Genomic DNA, 23564 nt, shown 5'->3' on the forward strand with positions numbered 1-23564 from the left:
ACAACAGCGGACTGTCGTTTGAATTGGAACGTAAGGAAATTGCATGGACATTGTCGAGAGTCCTCGAGATCGGCGTTTGTATCTCTGATTTTTCGCAAATGCCATCTGACGGATATCTCGAACGATCGGATGAAGAAATAAGAAAGGAAAAGACGAACATGGCGGATCGACAGATACCGCTGACAGAGATGCGCGAAGAATCGAGATCGATCGGAATTGATAATGGGAAAGATCGAGCGAGTGGCAAACGAACCGTAGAGATAAATAAAGAAGAACGTTCGAACTAGCGATTTTAATAGCGTCGATCGATCGAACGGATGTATAACACTGTCAATATGTATGTAACGACAAAGGTCTTCTTGTTTCAACGATGTATCGCGAAGAGAACTGGAAGGCTTTTAAAAGTGGATATCTTTGTGAATCTTATCCTTGTCGTAGAATATATTTTCACACTTAAGAACACGGCGTCGAGAGCGAGAGAAAAAAAGGGAGAAACGGTATATCGGCGCTTCGGCTCTTTGCGCTCTTGTGAAACAGTCTGCTTTCTTGCTTTCGCTGATAAAGTACGTCTACGCGTGTGACGTACGTGTGAAGGAGAAACGAAAGATGGAGGACGCGTACGGGTATGAAGTTTAAGAGTCGCAAAACATTCAGAAGGATTTTATTCGCCAGCGCGATACGAACAACGTACAAAGTGGTGTCGATAAGAAAGAATTGATTTATTACGATAGACCGTCCTCAGTTGTGTTTAACAAATTCTAAGGATCTATATTTTTGAACGACGAGTATCAATGGGCGAGTGCCACGATGTTTTATCGTTAAGAGAGAACGCGTCGACGAGAGACCGTGTTTAAAAATCCGATCGAAAGTAGTAGAATGACCAGACGCGAGTGCGAAGAGTCGAAGGAGAGAAAAATTCGTGAAATCCATATCCAAGTATCTGTAGATAAGTCGTTTTCGAACATGCTGACACCCACCCATTAGTGATTAGTAGGTCTCGTAGAGGATGACATAGCTCGTGAAAGTTTAAACGAAGAAACGAAAATAAAGAAAAAAAAAAAAGAAGTAAAATATTTATCAACTACTCTATCCGAGAAACGTGTCGAGAAGAGGAAGAAACGAAAACGAACCTGATTCTGGAAAGTATGCGAAATGTTTCGGCGAATTTATCCAGCTCTCGCGTGAACAAAAAAGTAAAAAATATAACGTAGAATTATCGAGAAATGGTAAAACAATTGTCAACCGTTTTTTTCAACGTTTACGTGTTAGACTAGACTAATCAACAAAGTAACTCTATTAATCGTGTACTCGTATTACTGTAAAGTCGATTCAATTGTCAAGGTCCTCGTGTTTTTACGAGACACGTGCGAACATGGTTTTAAGAACATATCGAATTTTTTCATAATTTAATCGTGCATTGTGTTTTATGTTATTCAAAGAAAAAAAAGAAAAAAAGAAAGAGAAAGAGAAATGAAAGTACCTAAATAGTTGGAATACCAGCTTAATTTAAACGTTTTGAATGTAATGTAATCGTTGATTGCGTTTATCGAACACCGAACTACTCGCACGTGTCTGAAGTTTATGGCCATCGTGAATGCGAAAATAAAACGCTCTGGTCCAGAGTGTAAGCCTAACTGCATACAAAGATGTATACGAGTTTGAATTTCGATGTCAATGCAGTGTAGTGCATTTTAAGCCGTGTATGTGTATAATGTTGCACGTGTCGTCATTTCTTTTCATCTTATTTTTGTCTGTTTTCGATCCAAGAATCTTACTCGTGGTGAAATTGATTCTGCACCGAATAGATTTATGTATCATCGAGCGAGAACAGATATTGTGAAAATATAAATGCTCGGACAACTTGTTTCACGACGCTACAACTATTCGCATTGCATCATTGAATATATACATTCCTTTTAAAATCTTCAAACAGTTATTTCTCTGATTTCGGTGCTATAAAAATTGTTTTGTGCGAGATTACTAATATATTTGAGGTTAATCGATCAACTTAATAAGAGCATTGTAGCTTTCTGAAATAAGTTCAATAATTTGCGAAACGTACTATCAAATCAAATTTTATTTAATTATCAAACTAACGATCAAATTTGAATATAGTAAATTTTTTCAATAACTGTCCACCGAATATGTATAAATAATTTCACGTTCTGAAATTCTACGTACTGGCTAAGAACCCTAAAATATGAAATGAAAGTAATTCGGATAAACATGGAGTAAACATGTATATTTTGGTCAATTATTCCGTGATATACATATCTTTCTAGTTTCGATTCATTGGTGAATAATTACAAGTAATCTACGAAAGCCTACTTGATCCTCTGATTCAGCTACGAATGAAGATATTTCCGTGCAATGTTAACATTCTCGATATAGTCTATACATTGTACGAGAATAGGCGATGGTTCGTTTATAATATCGGTTCATTTTTTTCTTTCTTTTTTTTGGTCTCTTTTTTTACGGAAATAAAGAGGAAAGTAAGACAGCAAATGTACGCATAAAACCACATAGAGAGAAAAATGCTCTCAAAAAAAAAAAAAAAAATGTTATGAAAAGACTGCTCTTGCCGGCAAAAAGTATCAACACCCTATGAATATAGAAATAGAGACTCCAATGTACATCACGCATCACGACCACCTTCGTTCTTTATCATGATTCTTATCTTTTCGTTCGATACATAAAACCTTTGAAAAGGTTTCCTTTGAAATTCTATATACAAATAAACACTTTTGTATGTATTTATCCACTATACGCAGATCCACGTCCGAAGGATACCAACGATGTGTATGAGATTTAGAGGTGACTAAACTATAGAGAAAGATCGTGGAATTACGATGATTATTATTATTATTCGAATGAAAATATCTCAGGATAATGTATGTCCTTCATTGACCCTGAATTTCTCCGCAATATTTCACGCGTTAAATCTACAGCTTTGACAGCGCTACATTTATTAATGATTGGGTAAAAGGAGCATCTAAATAATCATGAAGTATATAATATATTATGATTATGAATTATTGAACATTGTATCAAATTTTATATTCACTTCTTGTGGTTGACAATAAACTGGTTTTATAAAAAAGCTGAAGAAATTTTCTATACATTTTTTCGATATTAAAATTCCAATACGTTGTTTCGTTGTTACATATACAATTGAATATATTCCTTTGCTATTTATTTAATTTTGCTAAATTTATTTCGGGTATCCCCAAGGATCTTTCTTTTGATCCATTAGGACGAGAGAAGATTCGCAGATTTTCTTAAACACTTCACGCAGTCTTCCTTTTTGGAACACCTGAAATAAATTAAAGTATCGATTATTTTACCTTTCAGTTTTAGTACGTATTGATCGTGTACGAACGGTGATACATAGTATCAGTATGTACCTTATAAAGTTGATACTGTTCAGAGGCAAGAATGTCTGCCAATTGTATACATTCAGCGTGTTCATTCATTTCGGTCATCACAGAATGTAAAAGAAGCGTAACTTTTGGAATACAAAGTTGCCGTAACTTTTCCATTTGATGCTCGCGGGCCGCTTCTTCAGGGGTACATGATTCCTCGTTATTGTTATTTGAATCAACCAACCAACCACCATCCGGGAATAACAATACGTTAAACAATAATTGTTTCACTGCCTATAAGATTAATAATATTAAAAATAATTAACAATCTTTATTTCGTATTAATATGATAAATTTTATTTCACGAACCTTCGTATGATGTTGCATCGTAGACTTCCACCTTTCCATTTCTACGTTGTATTGTGACTTTTTATGTTCATATGCGACTTTTTCGGTGAACGTCGCATATGCAGGTAACTCTTCTAACGGCGTAGGTTTTCCATGATGATAATGAGAAAACCATTCGGCGAAACCTTCTTGGGCATCAAGATAAGTTTTATAACAAAGGTATTCTCGAATCGTTGAAGATGCTCTTTTCGACAGATTATTTGTCATCGTGAGATTTGTTAAAGTACCTTCTAGCGTTGGATATTCAGCCATAATAGTTTCAATGGAATCTACTGGAATCTATAAAATTTGACAGGCAAAAAATCATCGATTAAAAACAACTGGAGAAACATTTAAAAAGTAAGGAATCGTTCAACTTCGTACCTTGTTAAAAGCTTTTCTAGCAGCGTCAATTTTTTCATTTGTCAGAAAATATCTTATAAGAGCATTAGTTTGCGACAATGCTTCTTCCCGTTGACTTTGATAAAATATCAACCAATCCAGAGCATTAATCTTGTCAACGTCCGCGTCAGTCATAGTACCTTTCAAATCAGTGGGATCGACGTCGATGTTCTTAGAACGTATACTTTCTACTACTAGTTTCGTAATTGCCTCTACGTTTAGATTGGCATCTTCTGCTGCAGATAAGCATTTTTTCCGTTGTTCATAATCTTTTATAGTCTCCAAATAACTGGCATAATTTGTTATTTGAAGTTCTTGAGGTAACATAGCTGTATAGAAAGCGATTAAAATTGGATCATCCATTTCGATCAAAACGCGAACATATGCCAACAGAACTTTATCTCCAATTTTATCTTTTGCATTTTTCCCAATTTGGCGAAAGAAATATATCAGATGCGCTAAAAACCTTAAGAAGTGAGGATCGCAAGACTTCGAACATATCATGTCCTCTATTTCTTCCATCAATTTCGGTATTTGATCCAGTATCAGATATTTCTGAATAAGGTGATCGGGTTTATTCGATTGTGCTCGAATATCAGAGTTTTTCGATGCGTGAAGTTCTTTAAATACATCTTTTAACGAGATCTCATTTTTCCAATAATCGTCAGGCATGTCCGTAAAACTTTTTGCCACTAGATCTCTCACTTCCCGTTCTACTTTAATGTCTAACAGTGTTTTCATATAAGCCCATAGTGCATCTTGCCAAGAAGACGCCACTTGCAGCATTTGTTGAACATTTCCACAAAGACTAGCATAAATGGTGCGATAAAATTGACCTGAACGCGAAAAAATTTTAATTATAACATGCAGCTTGTGATAGGTCATGTTTAATAGTACAGATAATAAAACAATCATTACCTACACGCCTTTCTTGAGAAAGTTCCCAAGCGCATAATTTCCAAAGACTTCTATTAGGATTTCCTTCAATAGGTAATTTAGAATCAGATGATGGGTTTTGATAGTTAGGATCATGATGAGGTATCCATCCTAACAGACAAGCAGCTCGCCAAGGTTGTCCACAGTATTGAGCTAATGCTTGTGCTTTTTGAAGACGACCGCAGCGAACCTATTTAAATAAAATATATTTTATATATTACATTCTTTTATATATTACATATTTAAATATTTTTCGATTAATTCTTTATTAAACATCTTGTACCTCTATGAACATTCTCTTCTCCATCCTTGCGTCATCTTCCCTGTCTAAATCATGGAGAGGTTTTCCTTCTCTTATTGGAGCATCCGGATCTAGAGATGATACCAATGGTCTGGATGAACGAAATGGAATTTGTTCTTTGTCTTTATACATTAATAATTGCCTCACAGTATTTTCCCATGCGACTGTTTTATCTGTGAAATGTTCAGTGATTGGATATTTATCCGCTTGGTCTAATGCATTTTTCTCCAACCAGTCAATTATTAACTGGTATTCTCTAATGTAACTTTCAGTTTTGAACAAATTATCTATTACAACCTTTTCTGATATGTATGTATTATTTTCGACTGGAGTAGAAAAATTGAGACTATTTATTCTATTTTGGTACAAACAATAAATAAGTCTCCATGTGTTCCTTTCATTTTCTAAAGAAATTTCATCTTCCGATATTTCAGTAGTTTCTACTTTTGACTGCATACCTAAAGGATAAAAAATATATAATTATATGCAAAATATAATACTAAAATACAAAGTCAATACATACACTATAATTTTCTATGTACCTCTCATTATATCTAACGTGTCTGTGCAGTTTTGTATAAAATCTGCAATAGTATCAAATACCTGTGCCTGTGAAAAGTTTGCCTGTAAACTATGTAAGAAATCATAGAAGAGTTTAGACATAACATCTCTCCAAGGTTCCCTTGCTTTTAAAATCATGCCAGTCGCACTACTATCTTCCATCATTTCTCTCAAGGTAAATTCACTTTTTTCTGAAGCAGCCATTATATCTCGTACTTCATGAGGAGCAAGCGTTAATGAAGTATCAATATCCAAAAGATCATGAGCCTTAATTAATCTTGAATGAAGATAGGATTTACCCGACATCCTTGAACTATTGATGTCATTAAAGTTATGAGAATCATCCACATCTTTTCGTAAATAATTAGTGTTTTGTAATGATAATCTTTTAGAAGGTGTACTTTTTCCGCTTAACCTCAAAAATGACCTTCGTTGAGCGTTTTCTTGACTAAGCATTTGAATAGATTGCTCTAAGTTCTCATTGCTATTGTTTATGGTATCCATTTTGAAACATAGACTTAAAGATCTAAAAACGTTTATGCCAGACTATTTATTTCATTCAGATAGAGAATATTCACAACTGTAGGATATTTAATAATCGTACCGGTTTTCAAATTCACAGTAGGTACTAATGGCGGGATGGGGATAGGGAATTATTCCCATGTAACGAAATTCCCTACATCAGTATCGCATAAAGTTCACGATCGAGTACAAAATATGCACTTTTTTATATTTACGTTGTAATGTATTGTTAACATGTAATATTTAATATGATTATATTTTCTTCTCTCATGTCGGACATGTATGTTAAAAAATAAAAGTATTACAAAGATTTTATAAAATGTAATCAAGTAATAATCTCTCAATATTCTCTATTTTAAAAGAATCGACTTTATATCAATTTTATATTATATGAAGCTTTGTACAATTGGATTGTTATCATAATAGATATGGGTTTTGATCTATTGTTTCATCAACGTTTATTTATATATATATATATATAATATTAAAAAGTATGTCAAAACTATACTCCTCTAAGCATCAGTTCGAACTCTACTATCATACTCGTCGCAAGGTCGTACAGTTGTAAAGACTTAAAGAAATGGCGACTCGTTTGCTTAAAGTTAGTTCCGCATTGCGGGCTTATTCTAACAAAACCAGCCTTGTAAAGGTAATAAAATTCAAGTTCTATCATAACGTTGCTATTATTATTAAGTAGTAACAGAATAATTTCTCGAACTTTACGTTCAATTCAATATGATTTTCTCAAGCTGAGGAACCATTGAATCCATTTACTGCTTACGTAATAAGAATGAACTTTTTAAATGTTTGTAGAAACAAAAGAAATATGATGAATTATTATTAATGAATAACAAACAGAATTCAGTAAATCGTGTTCTATGATATATATAGAAATACTTGTATCAAGCTATCATAACCTTAATTCATGTTGCACAACGGTGTCGTAAACAGAGAAATTTAATTTTGACAGATATCGTTTTCTATATTATTAAAATGATCACATCAATTTCATTTCAATAATTTATAATGTTATCAAATTTACAATTTGTACAATCTTTTAGTTATTATTTCAGCCTATAAAATTAGTTTTGTCAAGATTATTAATATTGGTATATCTTTTAAATAAAATAAACCAGCATAAAATGAAATTAATCTTTTACACTTTTGTCCTTTTAGTTTTCTTTGTTATATGTCTATAGTTATATTTATATCAGGTACCAAAGCAATGGCAATCTACGTCAGCGTCATTAAAAGAAATATTGTTGAATCAACCACCAACACAAGTTACAACTTTAGATTGCGGTATGAGAATTGCTACTGAAGACAGTGGTGCACCAACAGCTACGGTAGGATTATGGATCGATGCTGGCAGTCGCTTTGAGACCGATGAAATTAATGGAGTTGCCCACTTTATGGAGCATATGGCTTTTAAAGTAAGTAGTGGTGTTCAAGTTTACTTGAAATAAAATGTTAAAAATGACAATCAAAATGAGAATGTAATTACAAACAGGGAACTACTAAACGTTCACAAACTGATTTAGAATTAGAAATTGAAAACATGGGTGCTCATTTAAATGCATATACAAGCAGGGAACAAACAGTATTTTATGCTAAATGTTTAGCAGAAGATGTTCCAAAAGCTGTTGAAATTTTGAGTGATATCATTCAAAATTCGAAGCTTGGTGAAAGTGAAATCGAAAGAGAACGTAGTGTTATTCTGAGAGAAATGCAAGAAGTTGAAACAAATCTGCAGGAAGTTGTTTTTGACCATTTACATGCTAGTGCATATCAAGGTACACCTTTAGGAAGAACGATTCTTGGCCCTACTAAAAATATTCAAAGCATTACAAGAAACGATCTTGTTAATTATGTTAGGCAATACTATGGTCCACCTAGGTAATTACAACTATCCATAAAATAATTTTATTATACATATATGTATTTAAAAATTATTAAAATTTCTTCACAGATTCATTTTAGCCGGTGCAGGTGGTGTAAATCACAATCAACTAGTAGATTTAGCTCAGAAGCATTTTGGCCAAATGAAAGGGCCATTCTATGATGAAATTCCACCTTTGTTAGAACCATGCCGTTACACAGGATCAGAAATAAGGGTTCGTGATGATAGTATACCTCTCGCACATGTTGCTATTGCTGTTGAAGGTGCTGGTTGGTCTGATCCAGATAATATTCCTCTTATGGTTGCAAATACCCTTATGGGAGCATGGGACCGTAGCCAAGGAGGAGGTGTAAACAATATAAGTTTCTTGGCTGAAGCTTCTGCAACTGATGGATTATGCCATAGTTATCAAAGCTTCAATACTTGTTACCAAGTACTTGTTATTAATTTATATTACTGCATATGTATATAATATTGTACATTAATCATGTGTTAATAAGAGATATCTTTTTTATAGGACACAGGACTTTGGGGTGTATACTTTGTGTCTGACCCAATGGAAATTGAATGGTTTGTACATAATGTACAACGTGAATGGATGCGATTATGCACGTCAGTGACTGAAAAAGAAGTAGAACGCGCGAAAAACATTCTTAAAACAAATATGCTCCTTCAATTGGATGGAACAACTGCAATTTGTGAAGACATCGGGCGGCAAATGCTTTGTTATAACCGGCGCATACCACTTCACGAACTTGAAGCTAGGATAAATGTAAGTAACATTCACATATTTTTTATGTTTTAAATACAGTTCTCATATCAATAAAATTATTTGCAGAGCATAACTGCCTCAAATATTCACGATATTGGCATGAAATACATTTATGATCAGTGTCCAGTAATTGCAGCGGTTGGACCAGTTGAAAACTTACAAGATTATAATGTCATTCGTTCCGGCATGTATAGATTACGAGTGTGAACATGTTACCATCAATAAATTTAGAACAAGTTATAAGTAACACAGACCTTTTAGCAAAGGAATTGGCATTAAAGTGAGACTATAAAAACTCAAACTATTTATAATTATAAAATATAATCATAACTATAATATCAAATTATTATTGAAGCTACATAAAAAAATGCTGTATTTAATCTTTAGTGTGATATTTTATAGTCTTATTTTAATACTGGTGAATAAACAGTACATTTCCAAATCATGTATTATCTGGCTACAATATAACAATAAATTCATCCTCGAAAAGTTTATTTGTTGACTTGTAATCTGCAGTAAACGAAAATTGTATATAATGAGTGAAATTATTTCAAATAATCATAATCCATTTTAAGTTATTTATAAACAGTGAACAAGTTTTTATCATGGCAATTGGTTTATTGTGTTTTATTAATTTTTAAATTTGTACTCTTTTTTCTTTTTTTTACAATATGCGATGTTATCTATTTTTATTATTAGTACAGTGTTATTCATAGAAAATGTTTTTAATTTTTAATGCAATATATGAGAACATTACACAAACATCTTAATGACGCAAAATTATATATACAAATATATATTTTATAAAATAATTTTATAAATACAATCTATTTATAAAATTAATATGTATCATAAATAATCTATTTATAAAATTATTAGTCTATTTATAAAACTCGATGTATAAAATTACTTGAGTACAAGTGTTAATCTGTACATTTAAAGATATATAAACTAATTTTAAGACATACAATTGTAAAAACATAACTTGTATGTTTATACATTAATTACTTACTGTTACAATTAATTATTGTAATAATTGCTGTAACTATTTACCCACAAAAAGTATAGATTTTCAAAATCTAATTATTTCATTTGTTACGCATTTAATATGGCTAACCAGGGAGAGAGAGAGATATAGTTACTTTAATAAGATATCCTAAAGTAGAATATAAAATATTTTCAATATTATAATTAAAGAACTTAAGCACTGTACATAAAGCATTTGTTGAAATTCTTTGATTCTGTAAATTGGAAAAAAACAAATATTATCTTGTGGTATCCTAGCAATAAAAATTTTGCAATACTTTTTGAAAGGCAATAAAATTGTATGGTCATTATCTATTTTACTTACATTAAAGCAAATTTGTTTCATTCTAATTTGGTTATGACTTCATGCATTTATTAAGCTTACAACTATCTAGCATTACTTGATGGTGCTGTTGCTTGTGTTGGTGATGCAGTATCCTTGCAAACTTTAGCAGTCATTTCAGCCAATGGTTCTAATTCTTTTGTATTTATTAATTCAAATTCTGTTACAAAATAGTAAAAGTGTTTGTAACATGTATTTACATGTGCTTCCTAAAATAGAAATATTTTAAATTACATTTTAATATGATAACATTTATTGAGCATGTATATGAAACTTACCGCTCCTATTGCTACGATACGATCAAAATGATGTATATAGACATGGACAAAAACTCTGAACAAACGTGTCAAAATTTTCCTACAGAGTGGTACAAATGTTTTTGGAAATGGTACATCTAAAAAGAAATTTTTACATATATAAGTTATCAAATTACCAAATATTAAAATTTTTTAAAACTTTATACCTGTTGATACAGGAAAAATGGTTTCATTATTAATTTGTGCTTCAATCCAATCCATAAGAAGGCTAACATATTGTGGTGCTGGGAGTGCAGTAGGTTTTTTATATTTTTCACCATCTGCCCATAAGTATTCAAAACGTGCTCCGCCACTCATTGTCGGACAAGACGCAGAATCACAATATTCAGATACGGTACCATATATCAGATTTATTCTATTAAAAAAGTCTACCACTGAAATTATATTATTATTTATAAAGATTATGACCTTTTAAGCCTTTTTGTTATATAATAGATAGTAAGATTAATAGAAAATTTCAAATACCATGAACTGCAATCCAATCGTTCAGATCTTCTCCTGGTGGTAATTTCACAACAGATCTCAAATTAATTCCTGAATTCAATGAAGCTTGTGCTTGTTTATGCAAAGAATATCGTAATGTGCCATGAGCAAATTTTTTTTTTGGCCTAAATGTCTGAAATGTCAAATAATTAAAAATCCATTATTAAACAAATTTATTTTTAAATACCTATACAATGAATAAAGGGAAAGATATGAATTAAAATTTAATTCACAAGACTATGTAAAAAACTTTATAAAGTTTTAATAACTTTATGTAGTTTAAATAGAATGCATTTAAGTATAAAAATTGATCGGTAATATCAGGTTAGAATTTTTGTTATATTTTAAAAGAATGTAACATAAACAGAAATTTACATTCACCTTCCCTTTTTGAAAAAATTCCATAAAACCACTTAACGCAGTCATTATGGTCAAATATACAGAAAACCTGCACCTCTTTCGCGAGTAGCGAGGTAACCGGTAGTACAAAGTATTCACTCTGTCTTCTTACATGTGCTAGGAAATCCTTGTATCGTATGTATGTATAAATCTTCACTACATTATTTTCAATTTATTTACAAACATTAGAATGAAGATAAAATGCTGAAATATTTATCATATATGTAATATTATTTCTTTATAAATAAATTTTAAAATTAGTGCTCTAGTCAAATATACAATAAAATGAACAAATGTAAGTGATTTAGGATATATGATGATACTTTTAAATATCTTATTCATTGACCAAGTAGTTTATGTAAAATTCACATTATTACAGTAATTTTAAGATATCTTGAATATGTATGATTAAGATTTTATGAAAATTATATTATTTCAAGAAAAAATTATATCTAAAGATAGAAGGATTTATATATATCTAAAGTTAAATAATAATGTACAAAATCAAGTGGATTTAAAGAAATTAAATAATTGCAAATTAAAAATGCAAAACATCGATATTTAAAAGAGAAAAAAAATCATAATAAATATCTCTTATATTCATATACATAAATTTATCTGACTTCTTTTTATTTACGTATATAATTTTCTATAACTCGTATAAAACATAAAATACTAAATAAATATAATAAAAATATGAGGGAAAGATATATATTAATATAACAATGATAAATATGTAAATATGATTATTGACCTAAATTAAAAAAAATTGCTGTAACTTTTATACAGAAATGGTTTTATTACATAAACCATTAAATAATAAATTACATATTCAGTTTGATGCACTAAAGTGAAGAAGTAAATATTTTGCCCTGTGCATCATAACCATTCATGTTTTTCCTGAAATAAAATATTTGTTACATGACGATATACATATATTATATATATCTTATATAATATATATATGTAATATATGTATAATATATAGTACTAATAATTATTCAATTTTTCATATAATATATAGTACTTATTAAAATATTGTATACTTTTTTATATAATTGCATCTTTATGTAATCGGTACGTACAGGTAACCACTAGTTCTCTGTTGTATACTTAGCAATTAATTATTTTATTTATAAATGTACATCTTGTTTTAACCTTGATTAAGAAGCTGTTATACAACAAAAGAAGTGACCTATTGTTTACGGATTATAATTCCGTAATAATCAATAGTTAAACAGATGGAATGATCCCTTTATGCTATTACAGTATTTTGTAATTACGTTTTATTGAAATAAAAGCTGTATATTTCTATCGTATTTCATTACTAATCATCAATATTAGTAACATTATCATAACATACAATTTTACAAAGCATTTTTTTACATTGAAAGTTTACATGCAAGATGTAGTTTTTGTGTCCAGCACGTGTTACCTAGAAAATTCATAAAACAAATAATATATTGATGCCATTAAATGCATCACAGTCTTCAGAATTCAAAATCTGTTTTAGTTTCATAAATATAAAAATTATATTAATATTTTGTTTGTCCTTAATCAAATGTTTTAAATCTAAAGACATGCATGTAACAGTAACATTTACCATAAAGTGCATTACTACATACATGAAACTATTACAGTTGTTTTTCTTGCAAACACTTTTTACTTTACAAGTTCGTTTACAAAAAAAAAAAAATTTATAATAATATCGCACTATGGAGGTAGAAACATAATCTAAAGATGAAAATATAATAGCTTTCTAAATTAGTACCCAGTAAAAAGGTTGTATTCATAATTACATACATTAATCATATTTGTTTGTGCGGTTATTACAGCTGTTTAGAGCCTTCCGCTTTTTTTTCAGGTGGTGGAACACCGGGAGTCAACGGAGGATTTCTGACTGGGTCAGAATTGGAATTGCTCTTAAAAACTGCAGCTGACTTCTCTCTTTCTTTTTCGGATGAATGTGCAGCAAAACTTTTATTCGATTCTTCAACATTTTCTTCTAATTCTTCTTTGCCGAAACTCTTCTCAGTCGTCACTGGTGTAGCAGGAACTGGTGATTTAGGTGGAACATATTTTCTTTGAGTACAATTTCCATCTTTAAGTTCACTTGCATCTTTTTGTACCGCTTTCTCGGTCTGCCCTTTATCTTCCAAGATTTCTTCTTTATCAATCAATTCAAGCAATTCATCTACTTGCTTTTTACTTAACTTAATATCTTCTTTACCAATTAATTCCACCACCTTAAAATTACGATATGCAATTAGTATAAATTTTCGTTATTCAATTATTTATTCTATATTATATATTATACCTTTAAGACGTCTTCAATTTTTATAGATCCGTCCCTATCGTCGTCAATTTTTGCTAGAATTTCGGCTATGCGTTGTAATCGATGCTGATCAGGTACATTTTGAATCTTTTTAATTACTGAAATTAATTCATCTATCTTAACTAATTCTTCAGCAGTTTTTGAAACAGTAATTTTCTCTTCGCCAACAGTATTCTTTTGTATTTCTTTCATTTGTTTTTCAGATTCAAGTTGTGTCAAGACTGCATCCATCTTATTAATCATCTTATTCACTTTCTTAAACAAACGTGTAGCACCTTTGGATACCTTAATATTTTCTATATCTTCTTGGCCTTTAGCAGCTGCTTTTATTTCATAAAGTTCTTTGATATCTTCTTGGTACTCTGCCATTTCTTCCTTCAACTCTTTCAATTCTTCTTTTTCAACAGACATTTTCTTATCCTTTATAAAATTGGATACACAGTTATCTTTCAAAAATAGTAATAAAAGCTACTAATCTAATACTACCATAAAAAATAATTTTCACATACCTTCCCCAGAGAATCTAAAGCCTGTTCTATTACTTTTACATCTGAATTTGTAATCTCGTCGGTTTTATCGTTTTGGACAACAGTGGCGATTTGCGGTTCTTTCTCTTGCCGCTCCTCTTCGATTTTACGTTCCTCCATTTTAATAATTTCAATATTCGTTTTATGGTCCATCTTACCCTCTTTCTCTCCTATTGCGCCTTGGGTACGTGCAACGACAGTATCAGGAAGGGCAGAAATGGTAGCCTTCAATTTGTCTGACATAGGTATCGTTTCGGGGACCATAAGCGCGCGCGAAAGAAGCAGTAACGAAGGTGGAACTTTTTTATTTAGACTTAAGTCTAACCATTGAGACAATTGTTCCTTTAACTTGCTATCTGGTAATCCGTACGCTCGCATTCCGCGGGCCCTGCACGCTTGTTGTAATTCAGTTCTAGTAAGTGAGTCTATACCTTCTTTTTCAATTAGCTGTAAAGGTAATATTATCATATTAACATTAATTACTATTTTCGAAAAAGCTTATTATGTGCATATACATAATAATTACTTTATCATCTGCAGTGAGACTTCTAAGTCTCATTCTAAGTAAAAATCGTAAAAAGTTTGATGTTCCAAGAGTTTGTACATCTAGTACTCTACATAATGCAACTAATTGTGGTCGAGTAAGAGAATCTAATGTAATCTCGTCTTCGAAAAGTTTGCTGAATTGCATAATTTCTTCGTTACTGGCTACAGCACCAGACGATCGTACTTTATAAAAAAATTCGGCAAATTCTTTGGCTCTTATCGATTTATAACCAGGTGACTGCACTGCCATATCATCCAATGTCTGTTGCAGAAACTTCGCCATTTCAATTTTCATCTAAAATTCAGAAAATTATATACATATGCAACTTATTAAGAGAATTGTTACTAAATATTATAGAGATGATACCTTCAGTGCTTGTTTTAATTTATCCTCTTTCTCTGTTGCTGTTTGGAAAGTAGATGGTAATAAACCAGGGAAAAATTTAATAACAATTGGAAGTAAAAATTCCATGAAGGGTACAATAATAAAAACAGAGAAAGGAATAAGTCTGAAGACATCCCCTGTTGTTTTTATAAGCTAAAAATAATTAAGTTAAATAAATCATTAAAATAATTGAATGAATATAACTTACAACTATCATTTATAGTTATACACAATTCGTAACTTACAAGTCTATGTTCTCTTCTGCTGAGTTCATTACCCTTCAAAATTCTCCATATCAGCTTTGCTGAAATTTTCATATCAAGACCTAACAACCTAAATCCATGATAATAATGTATAATTTCTCCTTTGACTTTTTGCCATACAGTTAGCTTCTCTACTTTTTCCACTGATTTTGAACCACTCTGAACAATAGATTCTTGTGCTTTATTTTTTATTTCTTTTTGTTCCTTAATATTTCTTACAGTGTCTTCCACTTTGGAAGATGATTCTTGACCATGCCAAGTTGGTGTAATATAAAATGAACGAGACTGTACATATGACAAGTTATTACTATTGCAGTTCTCTGTTATCGTTGAATGCAATAATAATCTATTATTCCTGGTATCTCTTCTACCCATATAAATAAATGCTAAGTTACCATTTATTTGATTGGTATTATACCACAGTTTAAAGCAGTAATATTCTGTAATAAATATACTTTATAAAGCATTTAGATGTAAGATGAAGCAAAGCACGAGTATAATTCGAGATATTTTAATATTCATCAGTTTCAATGACATATATGTTGTAATAATATCGATGTAATATCTATTTCACAACATAACCTACAATCGCAATAATCAGATAGATCATTAACAAAATGTCAATGCAAAGTGGAAAATTTATGTTAATTTATCACCGATATTAATAGCGTCAACTACAAATTCGCCTGTTACATAAACATAGCGTGTACAATCTAGAATATATGTATTAAAAAATGTTACAATTATTATTCAATTTATTATCGAATAAAAATAATTGTACATACGGCGAATTGTTCTGTGGCCAGATACCATCCTTTTTGTACGAATTAAAGAATTCATCTTGTACTACAATATTTTGTTTGTAATTTTTGTAATTATTTCGAAGCCGTTTTTAACTGCAATGTGGTAAAATGCCTCACCGTCATACATTTTCCAACTTGAACATAGTGATGAGAGAACAAAGATCAGCTAGTTGTTGAACTAGTATATCACTATTTTTAGTGTAATAATTAATATCTCCGTTAATACCGATCTAGGATTACTTCTTTCAATATATTTTCTTTTTAGAAGTATATTTGCAATGAAATATACATCATAATTTCTCCAGAAAAATAGTTTTTGTTTATTTATAGTGTATTCTTAACCGTTTAAGAACATACAGGTAGCATTTCTAATGCAAATTAGTTACACGAATGAAAACACATGAACTTCTCTTTATAAAATATGTATTATTGAATGATTTAATAAATACATAAACTATAATTAATTTAATATTATTTTACTTTTAAATGTATAATATAGTTTATTTTTTATGTACATATATCTTCCTTAAATTTTCTCTTTATCTTATTATCAATTTAATATCAGAGAGTGAAATATTAAATTCTCATCGAAAGTATTTAAATGGGTTTGATGAATCTGTTCATTACGACCTCCCTAGATTACACGTGCCATCTCTACTGCTAATGTGTCATTATGTACCATTGATAATATGAAAATAATATGTGTAAAATATATATTTATTTACAATGAATTATAATAAATAAAACCTAAAAAATGAAGTACGGAATGAAGTGAGATAATTAGATTATGAATGTTTATGAAAATTTATATATTTCTGAATATGACTAACGAAACAGAACCTAACTAAAGAAATCACATGTTTATCATCGATAGAAGATTCATTTCTGAACAGACCAAGGAATCTTGTGCAAGAACTGTGCGATTGCCAGCACCTGGAAGGGGGAGGGGCAGTGAAGCTTTTAGTAGCCGCCATGTTTTTCTCTGAGTGGGGTGTGTAGAAGAGGCCGGGGTGAAAATCATCTCTCGAGGCATGCAGGTACGTCAAAATTTCCAAATTTTTGTTGATCATGATCGAACTAGCTACCATGCTTGTCACAAATTGACAGTGCGTTGTGTATGAAGGCAGGTTTGTTGTTATTTTGTAACGTCATGCAGTTGCTCATTCTCTTGACGAGAGAACTATGACTCAGACAAAACGCATAGCGCAATCTGCAAGGTTATTCGCATTGCTCGAACAAATACCTTTGCCAACAATTCGTAGACAGTCAAGCTGCAGCATTGTGCACACGAATTTACGGTTTGTTTTCGTGTATCAGTACGAGAGACACCTATCAAGTGGACGAGGCTGGTTGATAATACGTGGAAAACTCGAAAATTTTATCCTATCATGCTCGAATTCCTGTACCCGCGTAACCCAATGATAAACGTTTTTGACAACATTGATAAAAGTGTCGATTCGTCCTGGTAGATTCTGTAGCTTGTTTTTATTTGCGTACGCACTATGATAGCTCATCTCCTGACCACGATGTGGAACATGTATTTTAGCTCCACGATCCGTGCAACGTGATTTAATAGTCTCTAATACATGAACGTACGATTCTAACTGCGTCTTAGATTACTAACTGTATTTTACATAAAAAATTTCCAATACTCTAAAATTTAAATGAACGTGTTACAAAACGTGACATTGAAAAATTTAGAGTAGAAATATATGTTTGACTTTGTGTTATAGTAAAATAAACAAAATTTCATATTAAATGTTTTGTGTCTATTCTGGAGTAAATATTGTTCCCACTTAGGGTTAAGAAATCAGTTTGCTTTAGACATTTAATATATTTTGTATTTATTATATCTATGAATTATATTATATTATATCTATGAAATAAAGAGAATAAATCTTTTAGCAATACTTTGATATTTTATATGAGAACTAACCTTAGTCACCAATTTCTGTTCTATTGTGTTTAAATATCTATGACTCATTTTACTTTTTATTTTTTTTGTAATATGTGATATATATTGTTTGGTAATGCTTCTTATTACAAGAGACTAAGTTAGTCAAATTAGTCTAAGTTAGTAAAAGTGAGGTTTATTATTGACAGAACTTTGTTTCAATAAACATTGTTTTATTTTTGTATTACTTTATATGTTTATAGGATGATATATGAGCTATTAATGTATTGGCACTAACACTTATTTAGATTATATGAAAGTGAAAGTTTTACACAATTACCAGTTAGTGTTGTTTATGTAAGAAATGTGATAACAATATTCTATAGTTCAGTTATGAAGCCTTTTATAAATTTAAGTTTGCTATATATGTATAACATAGAGTTTTCAAAACATGTATTGTAAAATGAAGAATTATATTTTCTATCGTATAAATAAATGAGAATAATGAAAAAGAAATAACACGTATTTCTTTATTTGCATGAAATGTTATTTGCATTCAGAATGTCTAAAGTGATAATTTGGGAATTATAAAATTTCAGTGTCAAAATGGGGAGGAGACTATATTTGTTATCCTTCGCTAAGACCTGCCAGCCTCATTTCCACAAGATATCCACCACCTGTGCACAAGAACTAAATAATTTTTAATATCCACGTAACTGAAATCTCAGGAAGTACCACCATTGATTGTGGGCAACGAAACTAAAAGAGAGAAATTACAAGTAACAAGAAACAAAAGAACATTTATTAATCTAGTAAATGTCAAGGTGGTGGATTCAGTAAAATTGAAACATTAAAGGACAATAATATAATACTGTAACTCTATTGTAAATAGGTAATTTGATTTGTTACTAGCTTTTTCATTAATCTTCATCACACCGACATTTAGTGTACAACTGTTAAAATTGATTTGCTTTTCAAGGAGAGAAGATGATCACCCTGGAGGTAGTGAAGTCTGTGAAAGTTCCTGGGTCTAGGAGGAGCTTTATTAAAAGGAAATGAGGAATCCAGCACTGCACCTAGTTGGGATAGCGACGTCCCCTGGAGGAGGTGAAGTGTTTGGTACCAGGGCCGAGGAGGAGTTGCGCCAGTGGCTTGAGACACGCTTGGACGCACTGGGAATCGACCCCGTTGCGTACTCGCGATTTGTACTCAGCCTACTGCGCTGCCCCGACTCGGCCCTAAGCCCTCCAGAAGAAGCAGTTGGTACAGGTAGAAACGGAGGACGTCGCATTCGGGCCCGACCTAAAGCAAAACTGCCCACGCGAGGAGACACAGAACAAAGACGTGCTGTTGTGCAATGTTTAACAAGTGCTGCTGATAATGTGCGTCGTAATTATAATTGTTATTATCATTTCATACTTTAAATATCTTTTTACATGTATCAACAATATATTTTATTCTATAGAAGTGTGGGGTGGAAACGCTGGTCGACGAATTATGTATGAAACTTCGAGACCTAGAAGGAAGTGGTTCAGATGAAAAAGAAGAAGATTTCAAGAAGTCTGATGATGAAAACAAAACGAATCTAGAGTCGCTTACACCTCGCGACAGAGCTCTCAGATATTACGCGGCATTTCCTGCTTTGCAACCTACGACCTTGAAGAAATTTTCTCAGAGAAAAGATAGGAATTTTGGAAATAATAATAACAACAACAACAATAATAACAAAATTAACGGAGTCAACTACAATAACAATAAAAACGCTAGTAAATCTCGCAATAAGAAAACTAAAATGTCCATTGTAAGTATCCGAGATTAAGTCAAGTATCGTAATATATTATCAAGAAGAATCATTGACTAGTTGATCTACTTGTTATAGAGTATTGATTCACGCAGAGCAGAAGAAAAGCAAAGTTTTGGATTTGCTAAATCAATGGAACGCGAGAGGGAAAAAGAGCTAGAATTGGAATTGGATAAACTTCGATTGGCACAGTTACAAGCAAAATTTGACGAGAGCTTGGAAGCACTTTGGGATTCAGGACCAGGCAATGCACAGGACACGGCTTCGATTTGGGCAGCACCTACGCTTTCTATTCCTTCAGGACCCCTTTGGCCGACAGACACTACCGAGACAATCTTTACTGTATCCACCTCAGACAATGGCTATGCTACTGACACGCCGTATCAGGAATCTATCGTTGACGACTCGCCGCTCATTCCATGGGACATCGATTTAATCAGCATTGAAGATTATGCGGATGATTGTAGTAACAAGAATAAATTAAGTGAGTATCTTAGGTACATATAATTTACCAGTGTCACGACATAGTAATACTGACTTAAGTATATCTAACGGATAGGAGATCGTTGTGACATGTAAGTAAATAACAGAGTACATCAAGTTAGACGTAGAATATCTGTGTCGTACTGCAATGTATGTTTTATTCTCATTTTTTGTTTCATATACGTGCAAAAGTTAGTTGCTAACTTTGTCATCTAAATCAATGGTAAATAAATATTTGATATATACCATTCCAGAGAGCAATGTTAACTGGTCTGACTCAGCTATGGATGGATCATGGTGCTGGAAAGGGCTAGGTAGTAACTTAGCTACCTTGGGCCACAGTCCTCAGACAGGTAGCTGCTTCTTTCCAGTCGCACCGCGTAAAACTCCCATTGGAACACGCAAAGAATCTCGTTCAAATCTGAAGGTAAACAGCCTTCCAGAACCGGACGAGGATTTGCTCACTTCCGCGCGGACACACTTTCGTCCAATAAAGGATGATGGTCAGTGGGCCGATGGGACAACATTTCCCGTGAACAATACTTTAGAGCGGGTCGCGTATCGCAGATCTGAGTCAGGAAATTTGTTATATCTTCCTGGTGGAGAGAGTCCTTACATGGAGTATCGAGAGAATGACTCGCCGCTTCCTCCAGTATCTTCGAATTTAACGTTGAAATTCAGGGTGCGTCAATGTGACAAGTGCGTTCAAACCGAGCCCATTCGATCTCCGGTCAAACGCAGAATTCTCTCCGAACAGGATCATTTTCATTATACTCCGATCGGAATGGAAGATACTATTATTCGCGAAGAAGAGAAAATCGAGAAAGATTGCTATACATTGGGTCAACTGGACTGGGTACGGTCTAATGTACCTCTGCACAATGATAGGAAAAGGTAATAAAGTGTACATAAAAAGGAAATCATACTACGTGCCGAAGGCTTTGATTTTTTCTTTTTTTTCCGTTTTGATTTATTGCGCTCTATTGTACTATTCGTCAACCGTCATCGTGCTGGAAAATACGAACGAAAAAAACGTTATGTAAAAAAACATACACAAATTAATAAGACCTCTCTCATTTGTTCGAATGTGTACGATGTGTACAGATATACAATAAAACCAAAGATTATTGGCTGAACAGTCAAATTGAAAACTGTTGTACGTTACGTATTATGTTACTAGAGCTACGAACGTTGAAATACTTTTTTTTTTGTTACATTTGTTGTTATGTAACCTGAAATTGGAAGATGTGTATATGTATATGTACTTATATACGCGTAATTAATCACGTGATATGTAGTGCATGTTACGAAATAGAGGAACATTTAATTGAGCAAACACCTCTTGAGAGATTGGTCTCGATGCATTACTACATCGATCGGGTTTTTATTTGAAGCGCGCGATTTGGCGTAACGTAGAATGTATATGGTCCGAGTACTTAGTCGAATTTACTGCAGTTACAATTAACGTTACATATTTAATATGTTTTTTCCGATAGAAGGCACAGTAGCAGTTTCGGATGCCAGCCTCTGACGACTTTGCGTCCGTTGACCTTATGAACTGGATAGATATGAGCTGCTACAAATGCTTTGTGACTGGAGAGTTTGAGGTGTAGCTATACTTTTTTTCTCAAGACGAAGACGCAAATTGTTAACAAAGAAAAGAGAAAAAGTAAAAATATGACATTGGGGGGCCTCTTGGCATGTGGAATTTGTTATGCATGTATCCAAGATGGTGCCGTTAAATGAAAAAAAAATGTATCCCCCGTTGTCGTTGAACAAAGAGTTAAAAGAAATAAATAAATAATGGTCGCAACGCGAACAAAGCGAGACGAGAGGAATATTAAACGTTCATTTAGATAATTATTATTAATCCTTTGATAAACAAAATGCAGAAAGAGAAATGGGACGAAATAGAGAAAGAAAAAAAAGGTGTATATGTTTACGCAGCGTTTAACGATGAGAGCGCATGCGATGAAAAAGGAGAGAAGTATGGAGAACGTAGTCAATGAGATTTCGTTTGTAGCTTGTTGATAATTTTATGTGAACTTTTTCGAGGAGAAAGAAACGAAAACGAAAAAAAAAGATATATATATGTAATTAGTGCGCTGATTTTTCTAGCAATTGTAGCGTGCAGTTTTCCTTTTTTTGTTTCTCATCTGATGTGCAGGCGTTCAATGTGTGTTTGCATTTGATGCATTGCAGGAAAGAGAGAAAAAAATGAAAATAAAATGTAACTAAGAAAAAAAATGCCAAAAAAAAGAATGGAATTAATTTAAAGAAAAGAATAAAGAAAGAGAAGAGCAAGCCAAAAGAGTAATATTCGAGGACGGAGTACTTATAAGTATAAATAAAAAGGATAAAAAAAAAAAAGTGCCGCACGATATTAAACCGAGAACCATCGAAGTACTATTCTATTTTCTTGTTGTTTTTTTCGTAACTATTAATGGATTATCTTAATTATATCCCCCTAATTATAATTTAACATCCTAGATGATTAATACCCTGTCCCCCAATTCCATCATCCACCAGATCCCACGTTTTAAAGAAACCCAGAGTATCCAATGCTTTTCCAATGCTCCCTCAGAGAGAATATCGGAAAATATTATTGAAAGCGTACGTGTGAGGAAAAACAAAAAATATATATGTATATAAAAAAAAGAACCGTATAACTTGAAAACAAAATACTACGCCTACCTCGGCGAAAAGGCGGATAAGCGGACGAAAACGTGAGAACAACGTTATTAGAAAAAGAAAAAAAAACGAATGCCTTTTAGAGCGAAAGGAAAAGGGTGAGTAAAACGTTATTTAAAAAAAAA

The 23564-nt window shown here is 32.1% G+C and overlaps 5 protein-coding genes across 10 annotated transcripts; 2 read left to right on the forward strand and 3 right to left on the reverse strand.

Annotated features, from left to right (window-relative positions):
• Positions 1–2993: 2993 nt before the first annotated feature.
• LOC117210905 (nuclear pore complex protein Nup107) lies at positions 2994–6573 on the reverse strand. Of its 2 annotated transcripts, none has more exons than XM_033454339.1 (7): positions 5931–6573; positions 5371–5846; positions 5070–5277; positions 4134–4987; positions 3732–4049; positions 3405–3656; positions 2994–3313 (listed from the first exon to the last, which is right to left on the reverse strand). In XM_033454339.1, exons 1-7 carry the CDS (start codon positions 6451–6453, stop codon positions 3212–3214), a joined length of 2733 nt encoding a protein of 910 aa, XP_033310230.1. In that variant the 5' UTR covers positions 6454–6573; the 3' UTR covers positions 2994–3211. The 2 variants fall into 2 exon arrangements, with proteins under 2 accessions (XP_033310230.1, XP_033310231.1); XM_033454340.1 differs by having other exon boundaries at positions 3173–3313; positions 5912–6049.
• Positions 6574–6968: 395 nt separating this feature from the next.
• On the forward strand, positions 6969–9679 carry LOC117210913 (mitochondrial-processing peptidase subunit beta). The gene is made up of 6 exons (XM_033454359.1): positions 6969–7120; positions 7686–7904; positions 7982–8367; positions 8441–8804; positions 8889–9143; positions 9210–9679. The coding sequence occupies exons 1-6, from the start codon at positions 7052–7054 to the stop codon at positions 9348–9350; spliced, it is 1434 nt and encodes a 477-aa protein (XP_033310250.1). The 5' UTR covers positions 6969–7051; the 3' UTR covers positions 9351–9679.
• An 815-nt stretch (positions 9680–10494) lies between these two features.
• On the reverse strand, positions 10495–11871 carry LOC117210917 (MOB kinase activator-like 3). Of its 2 annotated transcripts, none has more exons than XM_033454369.1 (5): positions 11688–11871; positions 11295–11445; positions 10976–11203; positions 10791–10906; positions 10495–10721 (listed from the first exon to the last, which is right to left on the reverse strand). In XM_033454369.1, the coding sequence occupies exons 1-5, from the start codon at positions 11736–11738 to the stop codon at positions 10557–10559; spliced, it is 711 nt and encodes a 236-aa protein (XP_033310260.1). In that variant the 5' UTR covers positions 11739–11871; the 3' UTR covers positions 10495–10556. The 2 variants fall into 2 exon arrangements, with proteins under 2 accessions (XP_033310260.1, XP_033310261.1); XM_033454370.1 differs by having other exon boundaries at positions 11694–11868.
• Positions 11872–12486: 615 nt separating this feature from the next.
• LOC117210906 (mitochondrial proton/calcium exchanger protein) lies at positions 12487–16607 on the reverse strand. Of its 2 annotated transcripts, XM_033454342.1 has the most exons (8): positions 16553–16607; positions 15750–16207; positions 15487–15657; positions 15100–15414; positions 14556–15020; positions 14029–14466; positions 13515–13957; positions 12487–12611 (listed from the first exon to the last, which is right to left on the reverse strand). In XM_033454342.1, exons 1-7 carry the CDS (start codon positions 16605–16607, stop codon positions 13541–13543), a joined length of 2319 nt encoding a protein of 772 aa, XP_033310233.1. In that variant the 3' UTR covers positions 12487–12611; positions 13515–13540. The 2 variants fall into 2 exon arrangements, with proteins under 2 accessions (XP_033310233.1, XP_033310232.1); XM_033454341.1 differs by lacking the exon at positions 12487–12611 and having other exon boundaries at positions 12820–13957.
• An 873-nt stretch (positions 16608–17480) lies between these two features.
• LOC117210909 lies at positions 17481–23498 on the forward strand. 3 transcript variants are annotated; one of them, XM_033454350.1, is made up of 7 exons: positions 17498–17607; positions 19064–19356; positions 19444–19846; positions 19930–20265; positions 20344–20749; positions 21003–21642; positions 22245–23498. In XM_033454350.1, exons 3-7 carry the CDS (start codon positions 19520–19522, stop codon positions 22303–22305), a joined length of 1770 nt encoding a protein of 589 aa, XP_033310241.1. In that variant the 5' UTR covers positions 17498–17607; positions 19064–19356; positions 19444–19519; the 3' UTR covers positions 22306–23498. The 3 variants fall into 3 exon arrangements, with proteins under 3 accessions (XP_033310242.1, XP_033310241.1, XP_033310243.1); XM_033454352.1 differs by having other exon boundaries at positions 19933–20265; XM_033454351.1 differs by lacking the exon at positions 19064–19356 and having other exon boundaries at positions 17481–17607.
• The last annotated feature ends 66 nt before the right edge of the window (positions 23499–23564 follow it).

The sequence above is a fragment of the Bombus bifarius genome, unplaced genomic scaffold, assembly GCF_011952205.1.
Source record: "Bombus bifarius isolate JDL3187 unplaced genomic scaffold, Bbif_JDL3187 scf7180000008213, whole genome shotgun sequence".
Taxonomy (NCBI): Eukaryota; Metazoa; Arthropoda; class Insecta; order Hymenoptera; family Apidae; genus Bombus; species Bombus bifarius.